A 20787-nucleotide genomic window follows, 5' to 3' on the forward strand; every position below is an offset into this window, starting at 1 on the left:
AACAATTATAGTCCATAGTCGAATTTATATTTTATCAGAAATTAAGCATTCTACTTGGTTCTCATGTCCCTTTAGTCTTTTAGTCTAGAAAAATTATCTCGCCTTTATTTTTTGACATTGATATTTCCGAAGAATCCACGCTACTTGTTTCACAGAATGCCCTTCAATTTGGATATTCCTTATTGTTTCCTTATGAACTGATACGGATTAAACATTTTTGGCAGGAATACTACATAGGTGTGTTGTGGCCTTCTCTGTGCATCATGCCAAGGGGTACCGAATGTCAGTCGTCTCATTAGTTGTGATGGTAAAGTGGTGTTCATTGTTGTGCTTGGCTAGAGGAGTGTGACTACCAGATTTCTCCATTATAAAGGTAGCTTTTTCTCTTTTTTTTTTTTTTTTTTTTTGAGACGGGGCCTCACTCTGTTGCCCAGGCTGGAGTGCAGTGGCACAATCTCGTCTCACTGCAGCCTCCGCCTCCCGGGTTCCAGCGATTTTTCTGCCTCAGCCTCCCTGGCAGCTTGGATTAGAGGCGTCCGCCACCACGCCCGGTTAATTTTTGTATTTTTAGTAGAGACCGGGTTTCACCATGTTGGCCAGGCTGGTCTCGAACTCCTGACCTCAGGTGATCTGCCCGCCTCGGCCTCCCAAAGTGCTGGGAATACAAGCGTGAGCCACCGCGCGGGCCAGATTTTTCCCTTTGTAATTAACCATCAAGGGGATGACCATTTGAGCTTGTGTAAATAAGAGCAGGCTTCCCTAGTTGTCTTTTGCCCAAAAGTTTTAGCATCCATCCAAGACCTTTGTCTGAAATTCTGTCCCTTTTGAGATTACTTTGCATTAATATGACCAATCACTGCGATCAATTTTATTCCAAAGAGTGTTGGGGCTGTGATTTCAACCCTAGCTGCACATATATCACCGGTATCGCTGGGAGTGGAACCCAAGCAATCATATTTTAAAATTCTCCAAGATGACTGATTCTGATGTGGAGTAAGGGTTGAGATTCCCCGAGTTAGAGGAACCTTACAACACCCTCATTTGCAAATAAGGACACTGAGGCCCAAGGAGGTTAAATGACTGGCCAATGTCACAAAACCTGTTAATGGCATAGTCAAGATTTTACTTTTTTATACTTGCATTTTAATAGCCATTCCTTTATGTTAGTCGAAGAATAAAACCAGAAAAAGCAGTAACTTTCGTAGTATGTTAGTATGTTGTTAAAAGTGACTGCCATCTAATATATGCTGCCGCCAGACATACCCATTTCTGCTTCCAAGGTTTGTTTTAGCTTTCGTTCATTAGACCTTTGCGGTCACCTTAGGAGAGAGGGAAAGGGGAGTTTGGTCGTCAACTCCTCCGCCCTCAGCGCTCACTGAGGGAGCTCAAGCCTGAGAACCCAACACCGCCGGGTGTTCAAGGGGCCAGATGGGAAGAGGCGCAGCCCCGGAGCTGGGCGCCTGCCCTGCACGTCCCGCAGATGCGGCGGCGGCGCCTGCCCTGGGGCCTCCTCGCAGGGCAGCCGGCCTCGCGTGGGAAGCACCTGGCGGGGACGCACCTGGCGGGAACGCACCCACCTGATGGAGACGCACCTGGCGGGACAGCCCTGCCCCGCCTAGGGACGCGGGACGTGCGCAGAGCGATGGAGACAGCGGAACCTGCAGACCCGCCCAACCCCACCTCCATCCCCACCCCCAGCCCCCACTTACCCCGGCGTGATAAACTTTATTCGCTCTTTTAATCTTGATGTCCAGGGCGGTCCCCATCTCCAATTCTCCGCAGCAGCCGCCACTTCCGGCTGCGCGTGACCCCAGGGAAACAAGGGGCGCCTCCCCACTTCGTTCTGGGCCCCGCCCCTTTCCCTCTCTGCCGGCAGTGGCTCACGTGACCTCGCAGCGGCGTCGCACACACTCCCTAGCTCCGAGAGGCGAATGCCCCACGCCTTCCTCCTTCCGGCACAAGAGCCGGCCTTAGTGCGGGCCGAAGCGCTGTCACGGTTCACCCCGCCCCCTCTGGGCGTGAAAGACGGGGCCAAACTAGCCCCACCCCTTCCGTAGGGACAGTCTTACGCCGGAAATGCTCTTTTGCTGTCCGGGTTAGCGGAGGGAGGGAGAAACGCTCGGCTCTCCCCGCGTGCCCCGCGGCTGGAGGCGGAGCCGAGCCCGTCTGTCGGTTGCAGCCTGCGCAGGAAGGATGACGCTCCCGTCAGGCTGTGCGGCGCAGACGGGTCGCCCAATGGAGTTGTCTTCCAGGAGGTTTTAACTTGGTAATGCCTGCCCTCCTCAAATGTCCTTAATCTCCTCAACTCTAGCCCTCCACCGCTTTCTCCCTGGGGTTCTGAAGAGCCGGCGCCCCCTTGTCTGTCTGCGGCCAGGCGCCGCACCCTTCCCTTCCCGCGGGAACGGTTCCGGTCACCCTCAGGGGTGCGGCCTCTGCGTGCTAGTCCTGCAAAGCGCTGATTGGCCGGCGGCCCGCTTGCCTCGTGTCCCAGCGCCAGCTGGGCCTAGGGCCAAGGTCTCGGGAAGCCCCGGGTGACCTCGCTCTTCTCGGAGCCGCGGCGCTGGGTCACCCGCCAGCCGGGCTCCGCGGGCCGCGAGGGATTGTGGGTGTTCCCCAGGCGCGTGTCCTGGAACCGGGTGTTAAATATTCAGATCCGTGCGCCCCGCGCTGAAGGGTGGAAAGGCACGGCCCCCAGGCTCTGGGGCTTGGAGATTGGTTGCAAATGAAAGACTGAAAGCTGGAGTGAATCTGCCTATTATTTTTATTCCCAGCAACAGCTGACCCCAGATACAGTTTGTGGGGGTGGGGGGCGTTACTGCAGGGCAGTGCACTGTTAACGTCCTTCGTTTATTGAGTTAAAATCTCTTGTAAATGTTATAAATGAGGATTTTGCCAATAAGCAGAAGGTCAAATTTCATTTTGACAAATAATTTAATTAAATAATGCGGTGAAAAGTGCTTTTTGTTTAAATTCTTTGCTTTTTGTTTAAATTCTTTGATTCTGATCATTATTTTTTAAAGTGCATTGCTTTTGGGATAACATCAGAAACTATCTGTAAAAAGAATTAGTATCACGAATGCCTCCCTCTTAAGAATATAAAATGTTTTACAGGCCAGCAGTGATGGTGCTGCAGCTACAATTGCATTTGAAGGTTAATAAATGGTATTTTCAAATATTCAGGTCTTGGTTTGCAGCTCCTCTCTGCCTTCAGGGCTTTGGTCTCTGTCTTCAATGTTTTCCTGGCAACTCAAAACTCAGCGATTTTAGAACAATTCATTAGGGACTTGAAAATCACAGTCTAGTCTATTTGAATTCAAGAAGTGGATCCCTTTCCGCTAGACTCACCCATCATTTTCAAGTGGTAAAAAATCAATCTCAGTAGACACTGCAGAGAAACAGGAAAAGAAACACATGTATCAACATTGTATACTTGGTTTTTTTGTTTTGTTTTGTTGTTGAGACGTAGTCTCGCTCTATCGCCCAGGCTGGAGTGCAGTGGTGCTATCTTGGTTCACTGCAACCTCCGCCTCCCAGTTTCAAGCGATTCTCCTGCCTCAGCCTCCCGAGCAGTTGGGACTACAGGCACGTGCCACCATTCCCAGCTAATTTTTGTATTAGTAGAGATGGGGTTTCACCATGTTGGCCATGCTGGTCTCGAACTCTTGACCTCATGATCCGCCCGTCTCGGCTTCCCAAAGTGCTGGGACTACAGGGGTGAGCCACTGCGCCCAGCCTCCAATCGCTATCCTTTTAAATCTTTTCCATCCCTCACTCACACCTTAGATGATACCTTAACTTTCTGGTCCATTTGAGTTACCAAAAATCAGACCGTGTTAAAGTGTCGATCTCATGTCTCAAGTGGGACCCTAAATCCCTTAGTGTGAGTGGGAAGGTGCAAAGCGTGGTTCGGGCATGCAGACACTTCTCAACGTACCTCTGCAAGGCCTGGCTTCTGTGTTGAGATAAGGAAGAGGAGAGAAAATGAGACAAATATCTCTTAACTAGCCACTGCTGAATTTTCTTAGTTGATTCCTGCCTCTCTGGTAACTGTCTCGTTTAAAATTCCTTTCGTGGGGTACAGATGGGGAGGTCAGGTGGGGTCTTCTCCCTGCCGCACAGTTCCATGGGAGATCTTTTCCATCACCCGCCCCCGCCGCCGTCAGCACCCGGCAGTACACTCAGCCTCTCAGGCAAGATCACTCAGGACCATTTATCTTCCGCATAGGAAGAATTTGACCCAGGAGAAATACACATCTTTGCCACACAAAAGGGCTGGACTGAAGACCACCCCGTGGCTACTCCTCTCTCCCCTGCTATATCCCTCTTCAATTTTGTTGTTCCCCCTTGCCATACAGACAGGGATAAATCAGCAAGAGTGCTGGAGGAACAGATCTGCAGGCAACAAATAGAATACCAGACTCCCCTTCCAGCAGGCCCTCTGATACCTTGGAGAGATTGTCCTATGTCCTTCCCAGCTATATCACTTCCCACCAGAAACACCGTCCTCTGCAATACCGACTGCCTCCTTTCATTCCTTCCCCTGCCTTCCTGTATAGATTGAGGAGAGGACTGGGGAAGTATTTGGTGGAAGCGGGGCTAGATCTGCAGCTTTTTATTAAGCCCTGGGGGAAGTGGCCCCAATTATAGGCATCTTTCATTAGGAGATGGAGTACTATGCCTGTAGTTTTCCATTGTGAGCCTAGTGCCAATTCTAGGACAATAGTAGAGGTCCCACGAAACATCTTTAAGTGGGTGCTATGATTCTCTGCACAGACTCTTCCTGCAGGACTGGAGGACATGTTCCCTGAGCTGCTAGGAGTATTGGTCTCAACAGTTTTCAGCTAAGTCACTCTTCAAAGCTTGCCTTTAATGAAGAAAACTGCCTTGCCCAAGGTCATTCCCCCTTCTAGGGGGCAGCCCACACTTGACAATTAATCCATTTAGGATATACAGGCCTCTCCGTTGTTCCAGTTTAGGACAACTCTGAAGGACCATTCCATATTCAAAACTCCCAGTATTAGTTAAATACTGATGTGTAGCAAATTACCCCAATCTGTAGTAGCTTTAAATAACAAACGTCTCATTATGTCTGCGAGTTGGGAACTCAGAGCAGCTTCCCTGGGTGTTCCTGGATCAAGGTGTCAGATTCTTGCAGTTGTCTGAAGGCCTGTTGTGGGCTGGAAGATCCAGTTCCAAGATGGCTCCCTCACATGGCTGAGGTTGGGAGCACTCACTTCCACTCCACAGGCTGCTTGAGAAGCCTCACAGTATGGCAGCTAGCTTCTCCCAGACCAGTCAATCAAGAGAGAGTGCAATTAGGGAGCTGCAATGCCCTGTGAGGCCAAGTATCTGAAGGACATCTACTTTTCTTCTCTTCATTAGAAGACAGTCACTAAATCCCACTAATTCCATTTGGGAAGGGGAATTTAGCTCTACCTTTGGAAGGGAGGGTCAAAGAATTTGAGGACATATTTTAAACCACTACGCTCCGCATTGAATCCTGCTTCCTACACCCAAACCCTGTGCGCCTGTTGATCCCGAGAGCATCTCCCCAATAAACTTCCTGCATGTTAAATCTCCATCTCGTATTCTGCCTTCTGGCAACCTAACCTCAACAATCCAGTTATGCTAGTTTCATAATAACCCTCATAATAACCCTCAAGACAATCTTATGATACAGGAAAAATTACTATTTCCTCACCTTACAAAAGGGAAGACAGGCACAGAAAGATTAATGTACTTGCCCAAGGTCATATAGCAACTAAGTGGCAGCCACCAATTCTGACTCCAGAGTTCATATAGGCAATTGCTGATCAATGCGCTACATACATGCACACAACAAACGCCTGGGTGCATAACAATGGGGGGCTCATGATCTTAATCAAAAGACTGGACAAAAGACTGCCAATCAAATGGGAAAATCCAGCAGAGGTGCAATGTCATAGTCAAAGGCAATCTTAAAGAAAGGAATGGGGGGTCATTGTATCAACTGATGGTGAAGATAGAATATTAAAACTATTGCAGAATAGTATAATGCTTTAGTTTGCTAGGGCTGCCACAACGAAGTACCACAAACTGGGTGGCTTCAAACAACAGAAATTTATTCTTTCACTCTTCTGGAGGCTGCAAGTTCAAAATCAAGATGTCAGCAGGGTTGTTCTTCTGAGGACGGTGAGGAAGGAATCTGTTCCACTTCTCTCTCCTTGGCTTTTAGGTGGCCCTCTTATGTCTCCTCACTCTATCTTTAAAAAATGTGTCTTCATGGCTGGGCACAGTGGCTCACACCTGTAATCCCAGCACTTTGGGAGGTCAAGGCAGGAGGATCCCTTGAGCCCAGGAGTTCGAGACTAGCCTGGGCAACATGGCGAAACCCCCCCATCTCTACAAAAATATAAAAATTAGCTGGATGTGGTGACGCATGCCTGTAGTCCTAGCTACTTGGGAAGCTGAGGTGGGAGGATCGCTTGAGCCTGGGAGGCAGAGGTTGCAGTGAGCCAAGATCATGTCACTGCACTCTGGCCTGGGCGACAGAGCAAGACCCTGTCTCAAAAAATAAAATAAAATGTATCTTCATGTTCACGTGATGTTCTTTCTGTATCAATGTCTGACTCCAAACTTGCCCTTTTTCTAAATACACCAGTCATCTTGTATTAAGGTCCACTAATGACCCCCTTTTAACTTGATTACCTTTGTAAAGACCCTACTTCCAAATACCGTCACATTCTGAAGTACCAAGGGCTAGGACCTTAATTTGGCAGGGAAACAATTCAACCCAGAACACCATCCTCATAGATGGGATTAGTGCCCTATAAAAGGAATGGAAGGGAGCTAGCTAGTCCTTTTGCCCTTCTGTCCCTTCTGCCAAGAGAGGACATGGCATTTGTCCCTTCTGGAGGACTCAGCATTCAAGGCGCCATCTTGGAAGCAGAGTGGAACCAGACACAACGTGCTGGTACCTTGTTCTTAAACTTCCCAGCCTTCGGAACTATGAGAAATGAACTTCTATTGTTTAGAAATTACCCACTCTGTGGTATTTTGTTATAACAGCATGAATGGACTGAGACAATTGCATGTATGGCCACTAAGAACATCTCAATGTTGATTATGTACAAGTTTGATTAAGGATGTCCTGGATACCTTAACTACCACAACTTACACCACTTGGCAGTTAAGACACACTTTCTCAAATAACAAAATGTGAAGCATTCTTTGTAAACAAACAAACAAAAATACAATCTTTGTTTTTTATAAACAAATAATATATGAAATTTATATATAAATAAAAATAAAATTTTAAAATAAAATTTAAATTAAAGATAAATTAGCCAGGTGTGGTGGCTCACACCTGTAATCCCAGCACTTTGGGAGGCCAAGGAGTGTGGATCATCTGAGGTCAGGAGTTCGACATTAGCCTAGCCAAAATGGTGAAACCTCATCGGTACTAAAAATACAAAAATTAGCCAGGCGTGGTGGCACAGGCCTGTAATCCCAGGTCCCCGGGAAGCTGAGGCTAGAGGATCACTTGAACCTGGGAGGCAGAGGTTGTAGTGAGCTGAGATCACGTCACTGTACTCCAGCCTGGGTGACAGAGTGAGATTCCATCTCAAAAAAAAATTAATTAAAATAAAATAAAATAAATAAAATTAGAAAATAAAATAGAATTTCAAAATATAAACATACATAAAAATTTATATACAAATGTTTAATGAATTTTATAAAAATAAAATTTATATATAAATTTTATATTTTATATAAATTTTTTATTAAAATGTGATTAAAATACAATATTTGTTTCTTATTTGTCAAGAAACAAGTAAAAATATGATACTAGACTAAAAATAACAAAGTATGAATGCTTCACACCAAAACCTATGGGATACAGGTAAAAAAAGAATCCTCTGAAAAATTATTGGAAAAAGTTTGGAAATTTGGTCAGAGTGAAATGATATGCTATCTGGGATTTGCTTCTAAATAACTCTAGGAGGAGGAAGAGGGAGAAGGAGGAGGAGGGGGAGGGGAGAAAGAGGAGGATGAGGGGTGGAGAAGGAGGAGGGGGGAGGGGAGAAAGTAGGATGGGGAGGGGCGGAGAAGGAGGGGAGGAAATGGAGGAAGAGGGAAGGGGTACAGGAGGAGGAGGAGGAAAGGTTTTATTCACTCATTCACTCTGCCTTTGTATACACTTGAGTTCCATAACAAAAGAAGAGAAGATAAATTTACAAAGTAGGATAATATTTTTGAAATATTAAGCTGAAGTATTTTTAAAATTCCTTGTCATTCCCAGCAGGTGCCCCTCAACTCTCTCTCCATCAAGTTTATACCCTGAAGCAAAAAATGTGTGTTGAAGAGCACTTTGCCAAAGATCTGAAACATGGTTTGGTCTAGAGGAAGGGGAATAGAATGAGAAGAGCAGAAGTAGCTCCTGGGGTGGGATCCAGCTGTATTTCATGCTTGGAGTCAACGTCCCAGTTGGGGTTAGAAATGCGCAGGGCAATAGAAAACATGACAGGAAACTTGGAGCTCGAGAGAGAAGAATCAAATGATTAAAATAACCCAAAAGTTAGAGGTATGGGCTGAGTCAGCCAGGGGGGAGTCCCGGCTCTTTCTAGCGGTCCCTCTAGTGTGCTATTGCCTGTGCAGAGATGGGATTTTGAGACACTCCAGCTGGGACGTTGGCAGATAGGCAAGGGACATGGCATTTTTGAACCATATGCCTCTCTCCATCCCAAGTAGAATGCTTTTGGGGAAAGGTAAGAAGGAGACTGAGGATGTGAAAAGAGAATTCTAAAACACTGGCTATCAGCTGGGTTCCAACTGAATAATGAGACTGATTTTCTTCTCCCCTGTCCTCAGCAGAAATGGTTACTGGGGAGCTAAACTGGGTTAATTTATAGAGAAATGAAGACTGGTACTTTTTTGGTCATCTATATGTATGCCTGTAAATTTTGAAACAGCCTACGTATACAAAAATCAATAGGCATTATGATTTAACAGCAACAACCAGTTAGAAAATAAAATGAAGATACAGACTGTATTCTCAATTGCAATCAAAATATAAAATATTTGGAGTAATTTGAATGTGATCTATGTTTTAGTTACATGAGAAAAGCTATAAGGCTGAATTAAGAAATGTGAAATATGGCAAAATAGAGATTTACAGTATTTCTGAATAGAAAATCTATTTTAAAATGTCCAGTTGTATACAATTAATTTTTAGAGCTAATTACTCTCAATATCCTAATAAAAATTTTCATGAGGAAATTCAATGAAATTCTGTTAAAATTCTTCTGAAAAAAATAAGTATTTTGAAATGACATCTCTTTAAAGAGCTAATTGTAGGAGAAAGGTTTTTACTAGGCATAAAATATAACTGTAAGAATTAAAAGAGCATCATCCTGACATAAGAGCAATTGGATAGGACAGGTCATTCAGAACAGATCCCAACATATTATGTATAGGATTATTTATTTATTTATTTATTTATTTATTTATTTATTTATTTTTGAGACGGAGTCTCACTCTGTCACCCAGGCTGGAGTGCAGTGGCACGATCTCGGCTCACTGCAACCTCGGCCTCCCGGGTTCAAGGGATTCTCCTGCCTCAGCCTCCCGAGTAGCTGGGACTACAGGCGCAGCCACCACGCCTGGCTAATTTTTTGTATTTTTAGTACAGACGGGGTTTCACCGTGTTAGCCAGGATAGTCTCTATCTTCTGACCTTGTGATGATCTGCCCGCCTCATCCTCCCAAAGTGCTGGGATTACAGGTGTGAGCCACCACGCCCGGCCTATTTATTTTTTATTATATATATTCAAGTTGTTTATGAAATTTCAATAAATGATAAAAGAGGCATTGCAAATCTATAAAGAACAGGGGATTACTCAGTAAATGATATTACACTAAATGCTATTTAGAAGAAAAATTCATTTAGATTTTACCATAACAGCATATATCAAAAAAAAAAAAAAAAGGAAGAGAAAGAAGAAAAGACCTAGTTAGATTAAAGAGTTCAGGAAATAATGAAACAAGTTAAGGCACAGACTTAATGAAAAGTATGGAACACTTATATGAGAAAAACTACTAAAGTCTTGCATGAGACGTCACAGTAGATTTGAACAGAAGGCAAATATACCATTATCTTGGATAGGAAAGTGTAACATCATAAAAATGTTAAGTCTCCTCTGCTTAATTTATATATTTAAATTAACACTAACAAAAATATTAATTTATTTATGGAGCCAGGCAGGTTGATTATAAAATTTATTCGGAATAATAAATAAGGGAGAATAGCCAGAACAAATCTCAAAAGAGATGAACCGGTGGGGGGCAGGGGGAGGAGGAGGAGCCTAGGACGTGTCATACAGAGAGTGGCACCTGGGACTCATTTTAGCCAGTGGAAGGCAGTGAGAGTTCTGCACGTAAATCTTTTTTTTTTTTTTAACAGAGTTTTGCTCTTGTCGCCCAGGCTGGAGTGCAATGGCGTGATCTCAGCTCACCGCAACCTCCACCTCCCGGGTTCAAGCAATTCTCTTGCCTCAGCCTCCCGAGTGGCTAGGATTATAGGCATGCGCCACCATGCTCTGCTGCTTTTGTATTTTTAGTAGAGATGGGGTTTCTCCATGTTGGTCGGGCTGGTCTCGAACTCCCAACCTCAGGTTATCCCCCTGCCTCAGCCTCCCAAAGTGCTGGGATTACAGGCATGAGCCACCGCACCCAGCCTCTGCACCTAAATCTTAAAAAGGCCTGGCAACAGGCCTGGCACAGTGGCTCGTGCCTGTAGTCCCGAAACTATGAGCCAAGGTGGGAGGATCGCTTGAGGTCAGGATTTTGAGACCAGCATGGGCAACCCAGTGAGACCTATCTCTACAACAACAACAAAAAAATTTTTTTAATTAGCTGGTCACAGTGGCATGCGCCTGTAATCCCAGCTACTCAGGAGGCTGAGGTGGGAGGATTGCTTGAGCCCAGGAGTTTGAGGCTGCAGTGACCTATGATTACACCACCACATTCCAGCCTGGATGACGGAGCAAGACCCTATTTCGAAAAAGAAAAGGCCTGGCCTGGCAACTTCTGCTTTTACATGCTGGGAGGGCTGAGTATGATGTAAGGAGCCCAGTGACCCTGATGGAGACACTGTTGAAGGACCACAAAGAGGAGAGGCCCTGAACAATGTGGAGAAAGAAGGGGTGGGAGAGAGAGAGAGAAAACCCCAGCTCCCCCAGCGTAGCCACCAAGAATGGCCCTCCTGCCATGTCCACAAGGACCCAACATACACATGAAGCCATCTCGGGATTTCCACTCCACTGCCATAAAACTGCAGTCACGTGAACGACACAAAGTGAGACCGGCAAAAGGACCACTCAGCTGAGCCACAGTCCACCAGTAGAATTGTGAAAAATGATACAGTGGCCATTGTCCTAAGCCACTGAGTTTTGAGGTGGTTTGTGATGCGGCAGTAGGTGACCAGATCAAATGATTACCGAAGGGGAAAAGACAGAATAGGGCAGGGAGACAGGAAGAGAAGCAAGACATCTCTGCATGTTATGTCATAGAATTTTGACTCTGTATCCATGTAAATGTTTTAGCTAATTTAAAAAAAATTTAATTTTAAAAATTAAACCACACAGAAAAGAGAAATACAATGGAATTGTTAAAACTTCAGTGGGGTAGAGGTAGGAAGACTTTCTACATGACTGATAGAAACATCACAAAGGAGGCCAGGTGCAGTGGCTCACGCCTGTAATTCCAGCACTTTGGGAGGCCGAGGTGGGCGGATCACAAGGTCAGGAGTTTGAGACCAGCCTGGCCAAGATGGTGAAACCCCATCTCTACTGAAAATACAAAAATTAGCTGGGCATGGCTGCATGTGCCTGTAATCCCAGCTACTTGGGAGGTTGAGGTAGGAGAATTGCTTGAACCCGGGAGGCGGAGGTTGCAGTGAGCCGAGATCGCGCCAGTGCACTCCAGCCCGGGTGACAGTGCGAGACTGAGTCTCAAAACAAAAACAAAAACAAAAAACAAACAAAACAAAAAAGAAACATCACAAAGGAAAAACATAGCCACAGCTGGATGCAGTGGCTCATGCCTGTAATCCCAGCACTTTGGGATGCTGAGGTGGGAGGATCACTTGAGCCCAGGAGTTGGGCAACGTAGTGAGACCCCTATGTAAAAAATACAAAAATTAGCCAGGCATGGCGGCGTGTGCCTGTAGTCCCAGCTACGCAGAAAGCTGAGGCCAGAGGATCACTTGAGTCGGGGAGGTCGAGGCTGCAGTGAACCGTGATCGTATCACTGGGCCTGGGCCCAGCCTGGGCCACAAAGCAAGATCATGTCTCAAAAAAAAAAAAAAAAAAAAAGAAAGAAAAAAGTCAATTTATTATATAGAAAATTTTCCTATACATCAGTGGGGAAACCCATAATAAGAAGGAAAGAACTGCTGGGTGCAGTGGCTCATGCCTATAATCCCAGCACTTTGGGAGGCCAAGGCAGGTGGATCACCTGAGGTTGGGAGTTTGAGACCAGCCTGACCAACATGGAGAAACCCTGTCTCTACCAAAAATACAAAATTAGCCGGGTGTGGTGGCGCATGCCTGTAACCCCACCTACTCGGGAGGCTGAGAGGGGAGAATCACTTGAACCCGGGAGGTGGAGGCTGCGATGAGTCGAGATCGCGCCATTGCATTCCAGCCTGGGCAACAAGAGCGAAACGCTGTCCCCCCCGCCCCCCCAGAGAAAAGGAAAGAACATTTTGGGAAATATATACAACAAACATGACAAGAGAAGTTCACATTTTGACCACAGAGGATGAGTTAGTTTTCTACAGCCGTGTAATAAATAACTATAAATGTAGAGATGCGAAACAACACCCACTGATTAGCTCACAGTTCTGTGGGTTCAACTGGATTCTCTGCTCAGGGTCAAACAGGGTTGAAATCAAGGTGTCTGCCTGGCTGGGCTATTACCTGGAGGCTCTGGGAAGCACCTACTTGAAAGCTCATTGAGGTGACTGGCAGAATTCAGTTCCTTGTGGTTGTAGGACTCCAGTCACGTGCCCTCGCTGACTGTCAGCAGGGACCACTCTCAGCTTTTAAAGACGTCTCTCTGATCAGTGGGCAGAGCCCCTCCATCATCAAAGCCAGCCATGGTGCATCAAATCCTTCTTGTGCTTTGAATCTCTTTGCCCTTTCTGCTGCCAGACAGAGAACATTTTCTGCATTTAAAAGGCTAATGATATTAGATTAGGCCCACCTAGAAAATCTCCCTATTTGAAGATTAACCATGCCAGGTAACATAATCTTGGGAGTGATATTTCATCATATCCACAGCTTCCACCCTCACTCAAAGGGAGGGGATTATAGAAAGAAGAAGGTCATTGGGGGTCATTCTTAGAATTTTGACTACCAGAGGGGATAACATTCACATCTATAATAAGAACTCTAAGACACAGGACATGAATAACAGTTTGCAAAAGAGGAAATCAAGTAGTTAGCAGACATATGGGAAAATGTTTCACTTCAATTGAAATAAAAGAAATTCTAGTAGAAATCTTCTACTTCACAGATTAAATTAGCAAAAAATACTAAATATTGGCAGCTATGTGGTGAAACAGGCATTTCATTCATTGATGATAGCAATGTGAATGGTACAACACATGTAGAAATAAATTTGGAAATATATACCAACGCCTTTAAAATGTTTATATTCTTTGGCCCAGTAATTTGACTGCTGGGAATCTATGTAAAGATTAATCCTAAATTTGGAAAAAAAATTTCCCAGCAATCAAGTAATCCTAAATTTGAGGAAAAAACATTTTTAAACACTGATATGGTTTGGCTCTGTGTCCCCACCCAAATCTCACTTTGACTTGTAATAATCCCCACGTGTCATGGAAGGGACCCGGTGGGAGGTAACTGAATCATGAGGGCAGGTTTTTCCCGTGCTGTTCTCATGATAGTGAATAAGTCTCACAAGATCTGATGGCTTTATAAAGTGGAGTTCCCCTACACAAGATCTCTTGCCTGCCGCCATGTAAGACATGACTTTGTTCTTCATTTGTCTTCTGCCATGATTGTGAGGCCTCCCAAGCCATGCAGAACCGTGAGTCCACTAAACCTCTTTCCTTTATAAATTACCCAGTCTCAGGTATGTCTTTATTATCAGCATGAGGACAGACTAATAAAAACACCATGGTATTCACGGCAAATTATTAATAATGAAAAAGTGGAAACAATCTAATTGGCAAAATGGACATGGTCGGATACATTACACCTTCAAATCAACAAGATATTAGGCAGTCACTGAAAACATGTTTATGCTGAAAGAAAATACAAGAAGGTCTGATAAATGGAGAAGAAACATTCCATGTTTATGGAGTACAAGACTCAAGATGCCATCTCTCCCTCAATGCAATTGCATTCTATAATCCCAGTTTTTGGTTTAAAAATTTAAACACTTGCATGATAATGCAAAGATCCTATAACAGCCAACACATTTTGAAAAAGTAGAGCACAGCGGGAGGATTTACACTGCCTGACTTTAAGACCTAGCATAAAACAACAAGGATCGATGCTTAAAGAGAGATAAGCAGATCAATGGAACAGATTAGGGAGTCCAGAAATAAAACCGTATACATATGGTCAACAAAAATCATATATGACTTTCAGCAAAGGTGCCAAGGCAATTCCACAGGGACAGGAAAGCCTTTTCAACAACTGGTGCTGGAACAACTGGATATCCATACGGGAAAAAATGAACCTTGCCTGTTACTTGACACCATATACAAACATTAACTTGAAATGGATCATAGACCTAAAAGCTAATACTATAAAGTTTCCTTTTTTTTCTTTTCTTTTCTTTCTTTTTCTTTTTTTTTTTTGAGATGAAGTCTCACTCTGTCATCCATGCTGGTGTGCAATAGAGCCATCTCGGCTCACTGCAACCTCCGCCTCCCAGGTTCAAGCAATTCTCCTGCCTCAGCCTCCCAAGTAGCTGGAACTACAGGTGCCTGCCACCACACCCAGCTAATTTTTGTATTTTTAGTAGAGATGGGATTTCACCATCGTGGCCAGGCTGGTTTTGAACTCCCATAGTGCTGGGATTACAGGCATGAGCCACCACGCCTGGCCCTTATGTTCGGTTTTTGCTCTTCTCACAGATATGCATTATTTCAAAACTATTTGCCAGTAAATGAAAGTATTTACTATTCAAGTTAAAAATATTTCCTATTAAATTTAAAAAAAGTGAAAGGAAATTGACAAGAGCAGCATTAGCATTATTTCAACTGCAAGAGCCAGAAACCAATTTATTTTTTATTTTATTTTGTTATTACTATTATTTTTGAGACAGGGTCTCTTTCTGTCACCCAGGCTGGAGTGCATTGGCATGAACAAGGCTCAATGCAGCCTCAGCCTCCTGGGCTCAAGTGATCCTCCTGCTTCAGTCTCCCAAGCAGCTGGGACTGTAGGAGTACACTATCATGGTTGTCTGATTTTTTTATTATTTGTAGAAACAGGGCTCTGCTATGTTGCCCAGGCTATTTTTTTTTTTTTTTTGAGATGGAGTCTTGCTCTGTTGCCCAGGCTATAGTGCAGTGGCACGATCTCGGCTCACTGCAAACTCCACCTCCCAGGTTCACACCATTCTCCTGCCTCAGCCTCCCGAGTAGCTGGGACTACAGGCACCTGCTACCACGCCCGGCTGATTTTTTGTATTTTTAGTAGAGATGGGGTTTCACCGTGTTAGCCAGGATGGTGTTGATCTCCTGACCTCATGATCCGCCTGCCTCAGCCTCCCAAAGTGCTGGGATTACTGGCGTGAGCCACAGCGCCCAGCCTGCCCAGGCTAGTCTTTAACTTCTGGGCTCAACAATTTTCCCACCTTAGCCTCCCAAAGTGCTGGGATTACAAGCATGAGCCACCATGCCCAGCCCAGAAACCAAAGTAAATAACCTTAAACCAAACACAGATGAATTGGCTTTCCTAACTCAACCCAGGATGGAGTTGTTTTCAGTTGAGTTACATATACAAAGTCAATTTACCAGTTTCCTAATAGTCTTCTTACCATTTATAGGGGAGACATCTAAGTTATGTCAATAGGCAAATCAACGAATACTACATCACAAACAGTTTCAATATTTAAGAGGCAATAAGAGAAGGAAAGCTTGTGGAAACCACACATTTTATTTATTACCTTCATTTCATTCTCACAGCCTAGCAATAATTCAGAGCTAACGTGTGGCAACACATGTCCACTTTTCTGGTTTGTGCGTTTGCTTTCTCCTTGCCTGTCCCAGTGTGGGGCGTCGTTTGCGATGGGGGTCCTGCCCTGTGCTGACTGTAAACCTCTTGAAGCACATCAACAATGCGCCAGCACGTCCTGAGAGTTTGTGGACTGAAGTTATTCCAAATTCTAAAGTTTAATCCACTAAAAAAGTATAAGAACTGTAGCCTGAACTTGCCAAAAACAAGTCCTCCAAACGTGTGTAATGGCAGGGGTCCCCACCCCTCCCGCCCCCCTTTCATCCCCCCTACAGATGCCGACTGGTTAGGAACCGGCGGCACAGCAGGAGGTGAGCAGCTGAGCAGCAGGTGGGCCGGCAAAGCTTCATCTATATTTACAGCCACTCCCCATCGCTGGCGTTAGCGCCTGAGCTCTGCCTCCTGTCAGATCAGCCGCGGCCGTAGAGTCTCATAGGAGCATGAACCCTATTGTGAACTGCACGTGTGAGGGATCTAGGATGCACGCTCCTTATGAGAATCTAGTGCCTGATGATCTGTCTCTGTCTCTGCCACCCCCAGATGGTGTGTCCGGAATTGGTGGGTTCTTGGTCTCACTGACTTCAAGAATGAAGCCGCAGACCCTCGCGGTGAGTGTTACAGCTCTTAAGGTGGCGCGTCTGGAGTTTGTTCCTTCTGATGTTCGGATGTGTTCGGAGTTTCTTCCTTCTGGTGGGTTCGCGGTCTCGCTGGCTCAGGAGTGAAGCTGCAGACCTTCGCGGTGAGTGTTACAGCTCTTAAGGCAGCGCGTCTGGAGTAGCTCGTTCCTCCTGGTGGGCTCGTGGTCTCGCTGGCTTCAGGAGTGAAGCTGCAGATCTTCGTGCTGAGTGTTACAGCTTATAAAAGCAGTGTGGACCCAAAGAGTGAGCAGTATCAAGATTTATTGCAAAGAGCGAAAGAACAAAGTTTCCACAGTGTGGAAAGGGACCCGAGCGGGTTGCCGCTGCTGGCGCGGGCAGCCTGCTTTTATTCTTATCTGGCCCCACCCACATCCTGCTGATGGGTAGAGCCAAATGGCCTGTTTTGACAGGGGGCTGACTGGTGCGTGTACAATCCCTGAGCTAGATACAAAGGTTCTCCACGTCCCCATCAGATTAGTTAGATACAGAGTATGGACACAAAGGTTCTTCAAGGCCCCACCAGAGCAGCTAGATACAGAGTGTCGATTGGTGCACTCACAAACCCTGGGCTAGACACAGGGTGCTGATTGGTGTGTTTACAAACCTTGAGCTAGATACAGAGTGCCGATTGGTGTATTTACAATCCCTGAGCTAGACATAAAGGTTCTCCACGTCCCCACCAGACTCAGGAGCCTAGCTGGCTTCACCCAGTGGATCCCACACCGGGGCTGCAGTTGGAGCTGCCTGCCAGTCTCGCGCCATGCACTCGCACTCCTCAGGCCTTGGGTGGTCGATAGGACTGGCCGCGGTGGAGCAGGGGGCGGTGCTCGTCGGGGAGGCTTGGGCCACACAGGAACCCACGGAGGCGGGAGAAGGCTCAGGCATGGCGGGTTGCAGTCCCGAGGCCTGCCCTGCGGGAAGGCAGCTAAGGCCCGGCGAGAAATCGAGCGCAGCGCCGGTGGGCTGGCACTGCTGGGGGACCCAGTACACCCTCCGCAGCTGCTGGCCCGGGGCCAGCAGGGCCAGCCAGCTGCTTCCGAGTGTGGGGCCTGCCAAGCCCACACCCACACAGAACCCCAGCTGGCCCGCAGGCGCCGCACGCAGCCCCGGTTCCTGCTCACGCCTCTCCCTCCACACCTCCCTGCAAGCTGAGGGAGTGGGCTCCGGCCTTGGCCAGCCCAGAAAGGGGCTCCCACAGTGCAGCGGTGGGCTGAAGGGCTCCTCAGGTGCTGCCAAAGTGGGAGCCCATGCAGAGGAGGCGCTGAGAGCGAGCGAGGGCGGTGCGGACTTCCAGCACGCTGTCACCTCTGAATGGGACCATCTAGTTTCAGGAAAACAAGCTCAGGGCTCCCACTGATTCTACATTATAGCGAGTTGTGTAATTATTTCATTATATATTATTACAATGTAATAATAATAGAAGTAAAGTGCCCAATAAATGTAATCCACTTGAATCATTCCAAACCCATTCCCCTGCCCTGTCCATGGAAAAAAATGTCTTCCATGAAACCAGTCCCTCGTGCCAAAAAGGTTGGGGACCACTGTTATGGGGTAAAGCTAATAACTGCAAAGAATAGGGCAAGCCTTTGTAAAATACATCAACATTCACTTGACTTGCTGCCACTGCAGGAACGCCTAAGAACGTTTCAGGGAATGGAACTAACCGTGGTTGAACCATGACAGTGGCCAGGTCCCCACTCTGGCGCCCGTATCAGCTGCAGGAGCCGCAGTGCATAGCGTGTGCGCTGGCCCTGCAGGAAGAAGAGGCAGGCCCATCCAGGCAGCAGACACCATGCTGGAGCATGGTGGACTCCTCAGCAACCAGCTCTTGGTGGCTGCCAGGGATTCATCAGTTGTGGCTGCACCAAATCTCTTTCTTCCACCACTCCCAACAGCCCGTTATCCTGGGCTTCTGTTTATTGGGATTTCCTGGAATTCCAGGAGTCCCATGTGGCAAGAAGATGTCAAGTGATGCCACAGGCCCTTAGGGAAGGTCCTCATTTTGGCTCCAGATCCAGCCAGGCTTACTCCCTGATCCTGTCTGAGTGGGCCAAGGCGTGGGCCCTAGGGACGGGTCCTCCAGGTGAGGTATGCTTAGTTCATGTCAGTTATGGTCCCATTGATTTATTTTCTTTCTTTCTTTTTTTTTTTTTTTTTTTTTTTGAGATGGAGTCTCACTTTGTCACCCAGGCTGGAGTGTAGTGGCGCAATCTCGGCTCACCGAAACCTCCACCTCCTGGGTTCAAGTGACACCCCTCCGCCACCCGCCTCAGCCTCCCGAGTGGCTGGGATTACAGGCACACGCCACCATGCCTGGCTAATTTTTGTATTTTTTGTAGAGACGGAGTTTCACCATGTAGGCCAGGCTAGTCTTGAACTCCTCACCTCAGGTGATCTACCCTCCTCTGCCTCCCAAACTGTTGGGATTACAGGCGTGAGCCACCATGCCCGGCCCCATTGGTTTATTTTCTATATTATCATGGAGCTCTTCTTGGTTTACCTGAGGTGTTTCGATATTAACCCTAACTGAGGGCAAAATGTTTTATTAGATAGATTGGTGGATAGGTAGATATGTGATACAGCAAACATAGCAAAACATTTATTCTAGAATCTGGGTGGTGCCTGTTCATTGTACATTTTTTCCAGCTCCTATCTACGTTTGAAACTTAAAATAAAAGTTGGGGCCGGAAATTGTGATAGAGGTGTTTATTATACAATTTACAGGGATTTAAAAAAGGTATTTTTCAAGCCGGGCATGGTGGCTCACACCTGTAATCCTAGCACTTAGAAAGGCTGAGGTGGGTGGATCATTTGAGGTCAGGAGTTTGAGACCAGCCTGGCCAATATGGTGAAACCCTTTCTCTACTAAAAATACAATAAATTAGCCGGACGTGGTGGCACACACCTGTAGTTCCAGCTACTTGGGAGGCTGAGGCAGGAAAATCACTTGAACCCGGGAGGCGGAGGCTGCAGTGAGCCGAGACCATGCCACTGCACTCCAGCCTGGGCAGCAGAGCAAGACTTGGTCTAACAACAACAACAAAAGATATGATACATTTCTTTGGTCAGTCATTGCACATCTATTTGCTTGGTGTCAATTATATATGGTACTGAATCCTGAAGACTCACCAGGGAACAAAACAGGTACAATCTTCCCCTCATGTAGTTTACAGCCCAGAAGGGAAGAGAGATGACCGAACAAGTAATTCCAGTAGAGTGTGAAGAGTTGCTGTAAGCATCAAAGTGTTGGGGGGAGTTAGTCTCTTACTAGCCCCTCCCAAGACCCTGCACCCCTCCTACTTGTGCACAGAGTCCCAGCCCTGGCCTTCCTCGGGTGTTGACATCACTGCTGCTTGCAGGACACCCCACACCAGCTAGGCCTTAGCTGGCTCCAGAGTGCAGCAGGGGTGGGTGATTGCGGAGATACTTTCATTCCAACAATGGCCAAGTCTAGTTTTCTCCTTAGTTACTTTAGGGTGCTGTACTAGCTTCCTAGAACTGCTGTAACAAATTATCACAAAATTGGTGCCTTACAGCAATAGAAATTTATACTGTTACAATCCTGGGAACCAGAAGAGTCCAATTTTAAGGTGTTGGCAGGGCTGCTTCCCCCTGGAGTGTCTGCAGGAGAATCCGTCCCATGCCTCTGTACTGGCTTCTGCTGGCTGCCGGCAGCCCTTGGCGTCCTTTAGCTCGTTGATAGATCAGTACAATCTCGACTTCGGTTATCACATCTGCTTCTCCTCTGTGTGTCTTCTCCTTTTTCCTCCTCTTCTTTTTTTGTTTTTTTTGAGGCGGAGTCTCACACTGTCACCCAGGCTGGAGTACAATGGCACCATCTCGGCTCACTGCAGGCTCTGCGTCCTGGGTTCAAGCGATTCTCCTGCCTTAGCCTCC

The 20787-nt window shown here is 46.4% G+C and overlaps 1 protein-coding gene, 1 long non-coding RNA gene and 1 pseudogene across 3 annotated transcripts in view; 1 reads left to right on the forward strand and 2 right to left on the reverse strand.

Annotated features, from left to right (window-relative positions):
• Positions 1 to 4469, reverse strand: part of VPS26C (VPS26 endosomal protein sorting factor C) — a 46712-nt gene extending 42243 nt beyond the window's left edge. For both annotated transcript variants that reach the window (XM_003823945.7, XM_034948223.3), the window contains exon 1: positions 1710 to 4469. In XM_003823945.7, coding sequence (XP_003823993.1) covers positions 1710 to 1766 — 57 coding nt within the window. In that variant the 5' untranslated portion in view covers positions 1767 to 4469. The remainder of the gene's footprint in view (positions 1 to 1709) is intronic.
• Positions 2147 to 20787, forward strand: part of LOC129394965 (uncharacterized) — a 30374-nt gene continuing 11733 nt past the window's right edge. Inside the window, exons 1-2 of the long non-coding RNA XR_010111102.1 lie at positions 2147 to 2266; positions 16793 to 16991. This is a non-coding gene — a long non-coding RNA (uncharacterized LOC129394965). The remainder of the gene's footprint in view (positions 2267 to 16792; positions 16992 to 20787) is intronic.
• On the reverse strand, positions 17542 to 18000 carry LOC129394964 (putative uncharacterized protein C5orf17; annotated as a pseudogene).

This window comes from Pan paniscus, chromosome 22, assembly GCF_029289425.2.
Source record: "Pan paniscus chromosome 22, NHGRI_mPanPan1-v2.0_pri, whole genome shotgun sequence".
In the NCBI taxonomy this organism is placed as follows: Eukaryota; Metazoa; Chordata; class Mammalia; order Primates; family Hominidae; genus Pan; species Pan paniscus.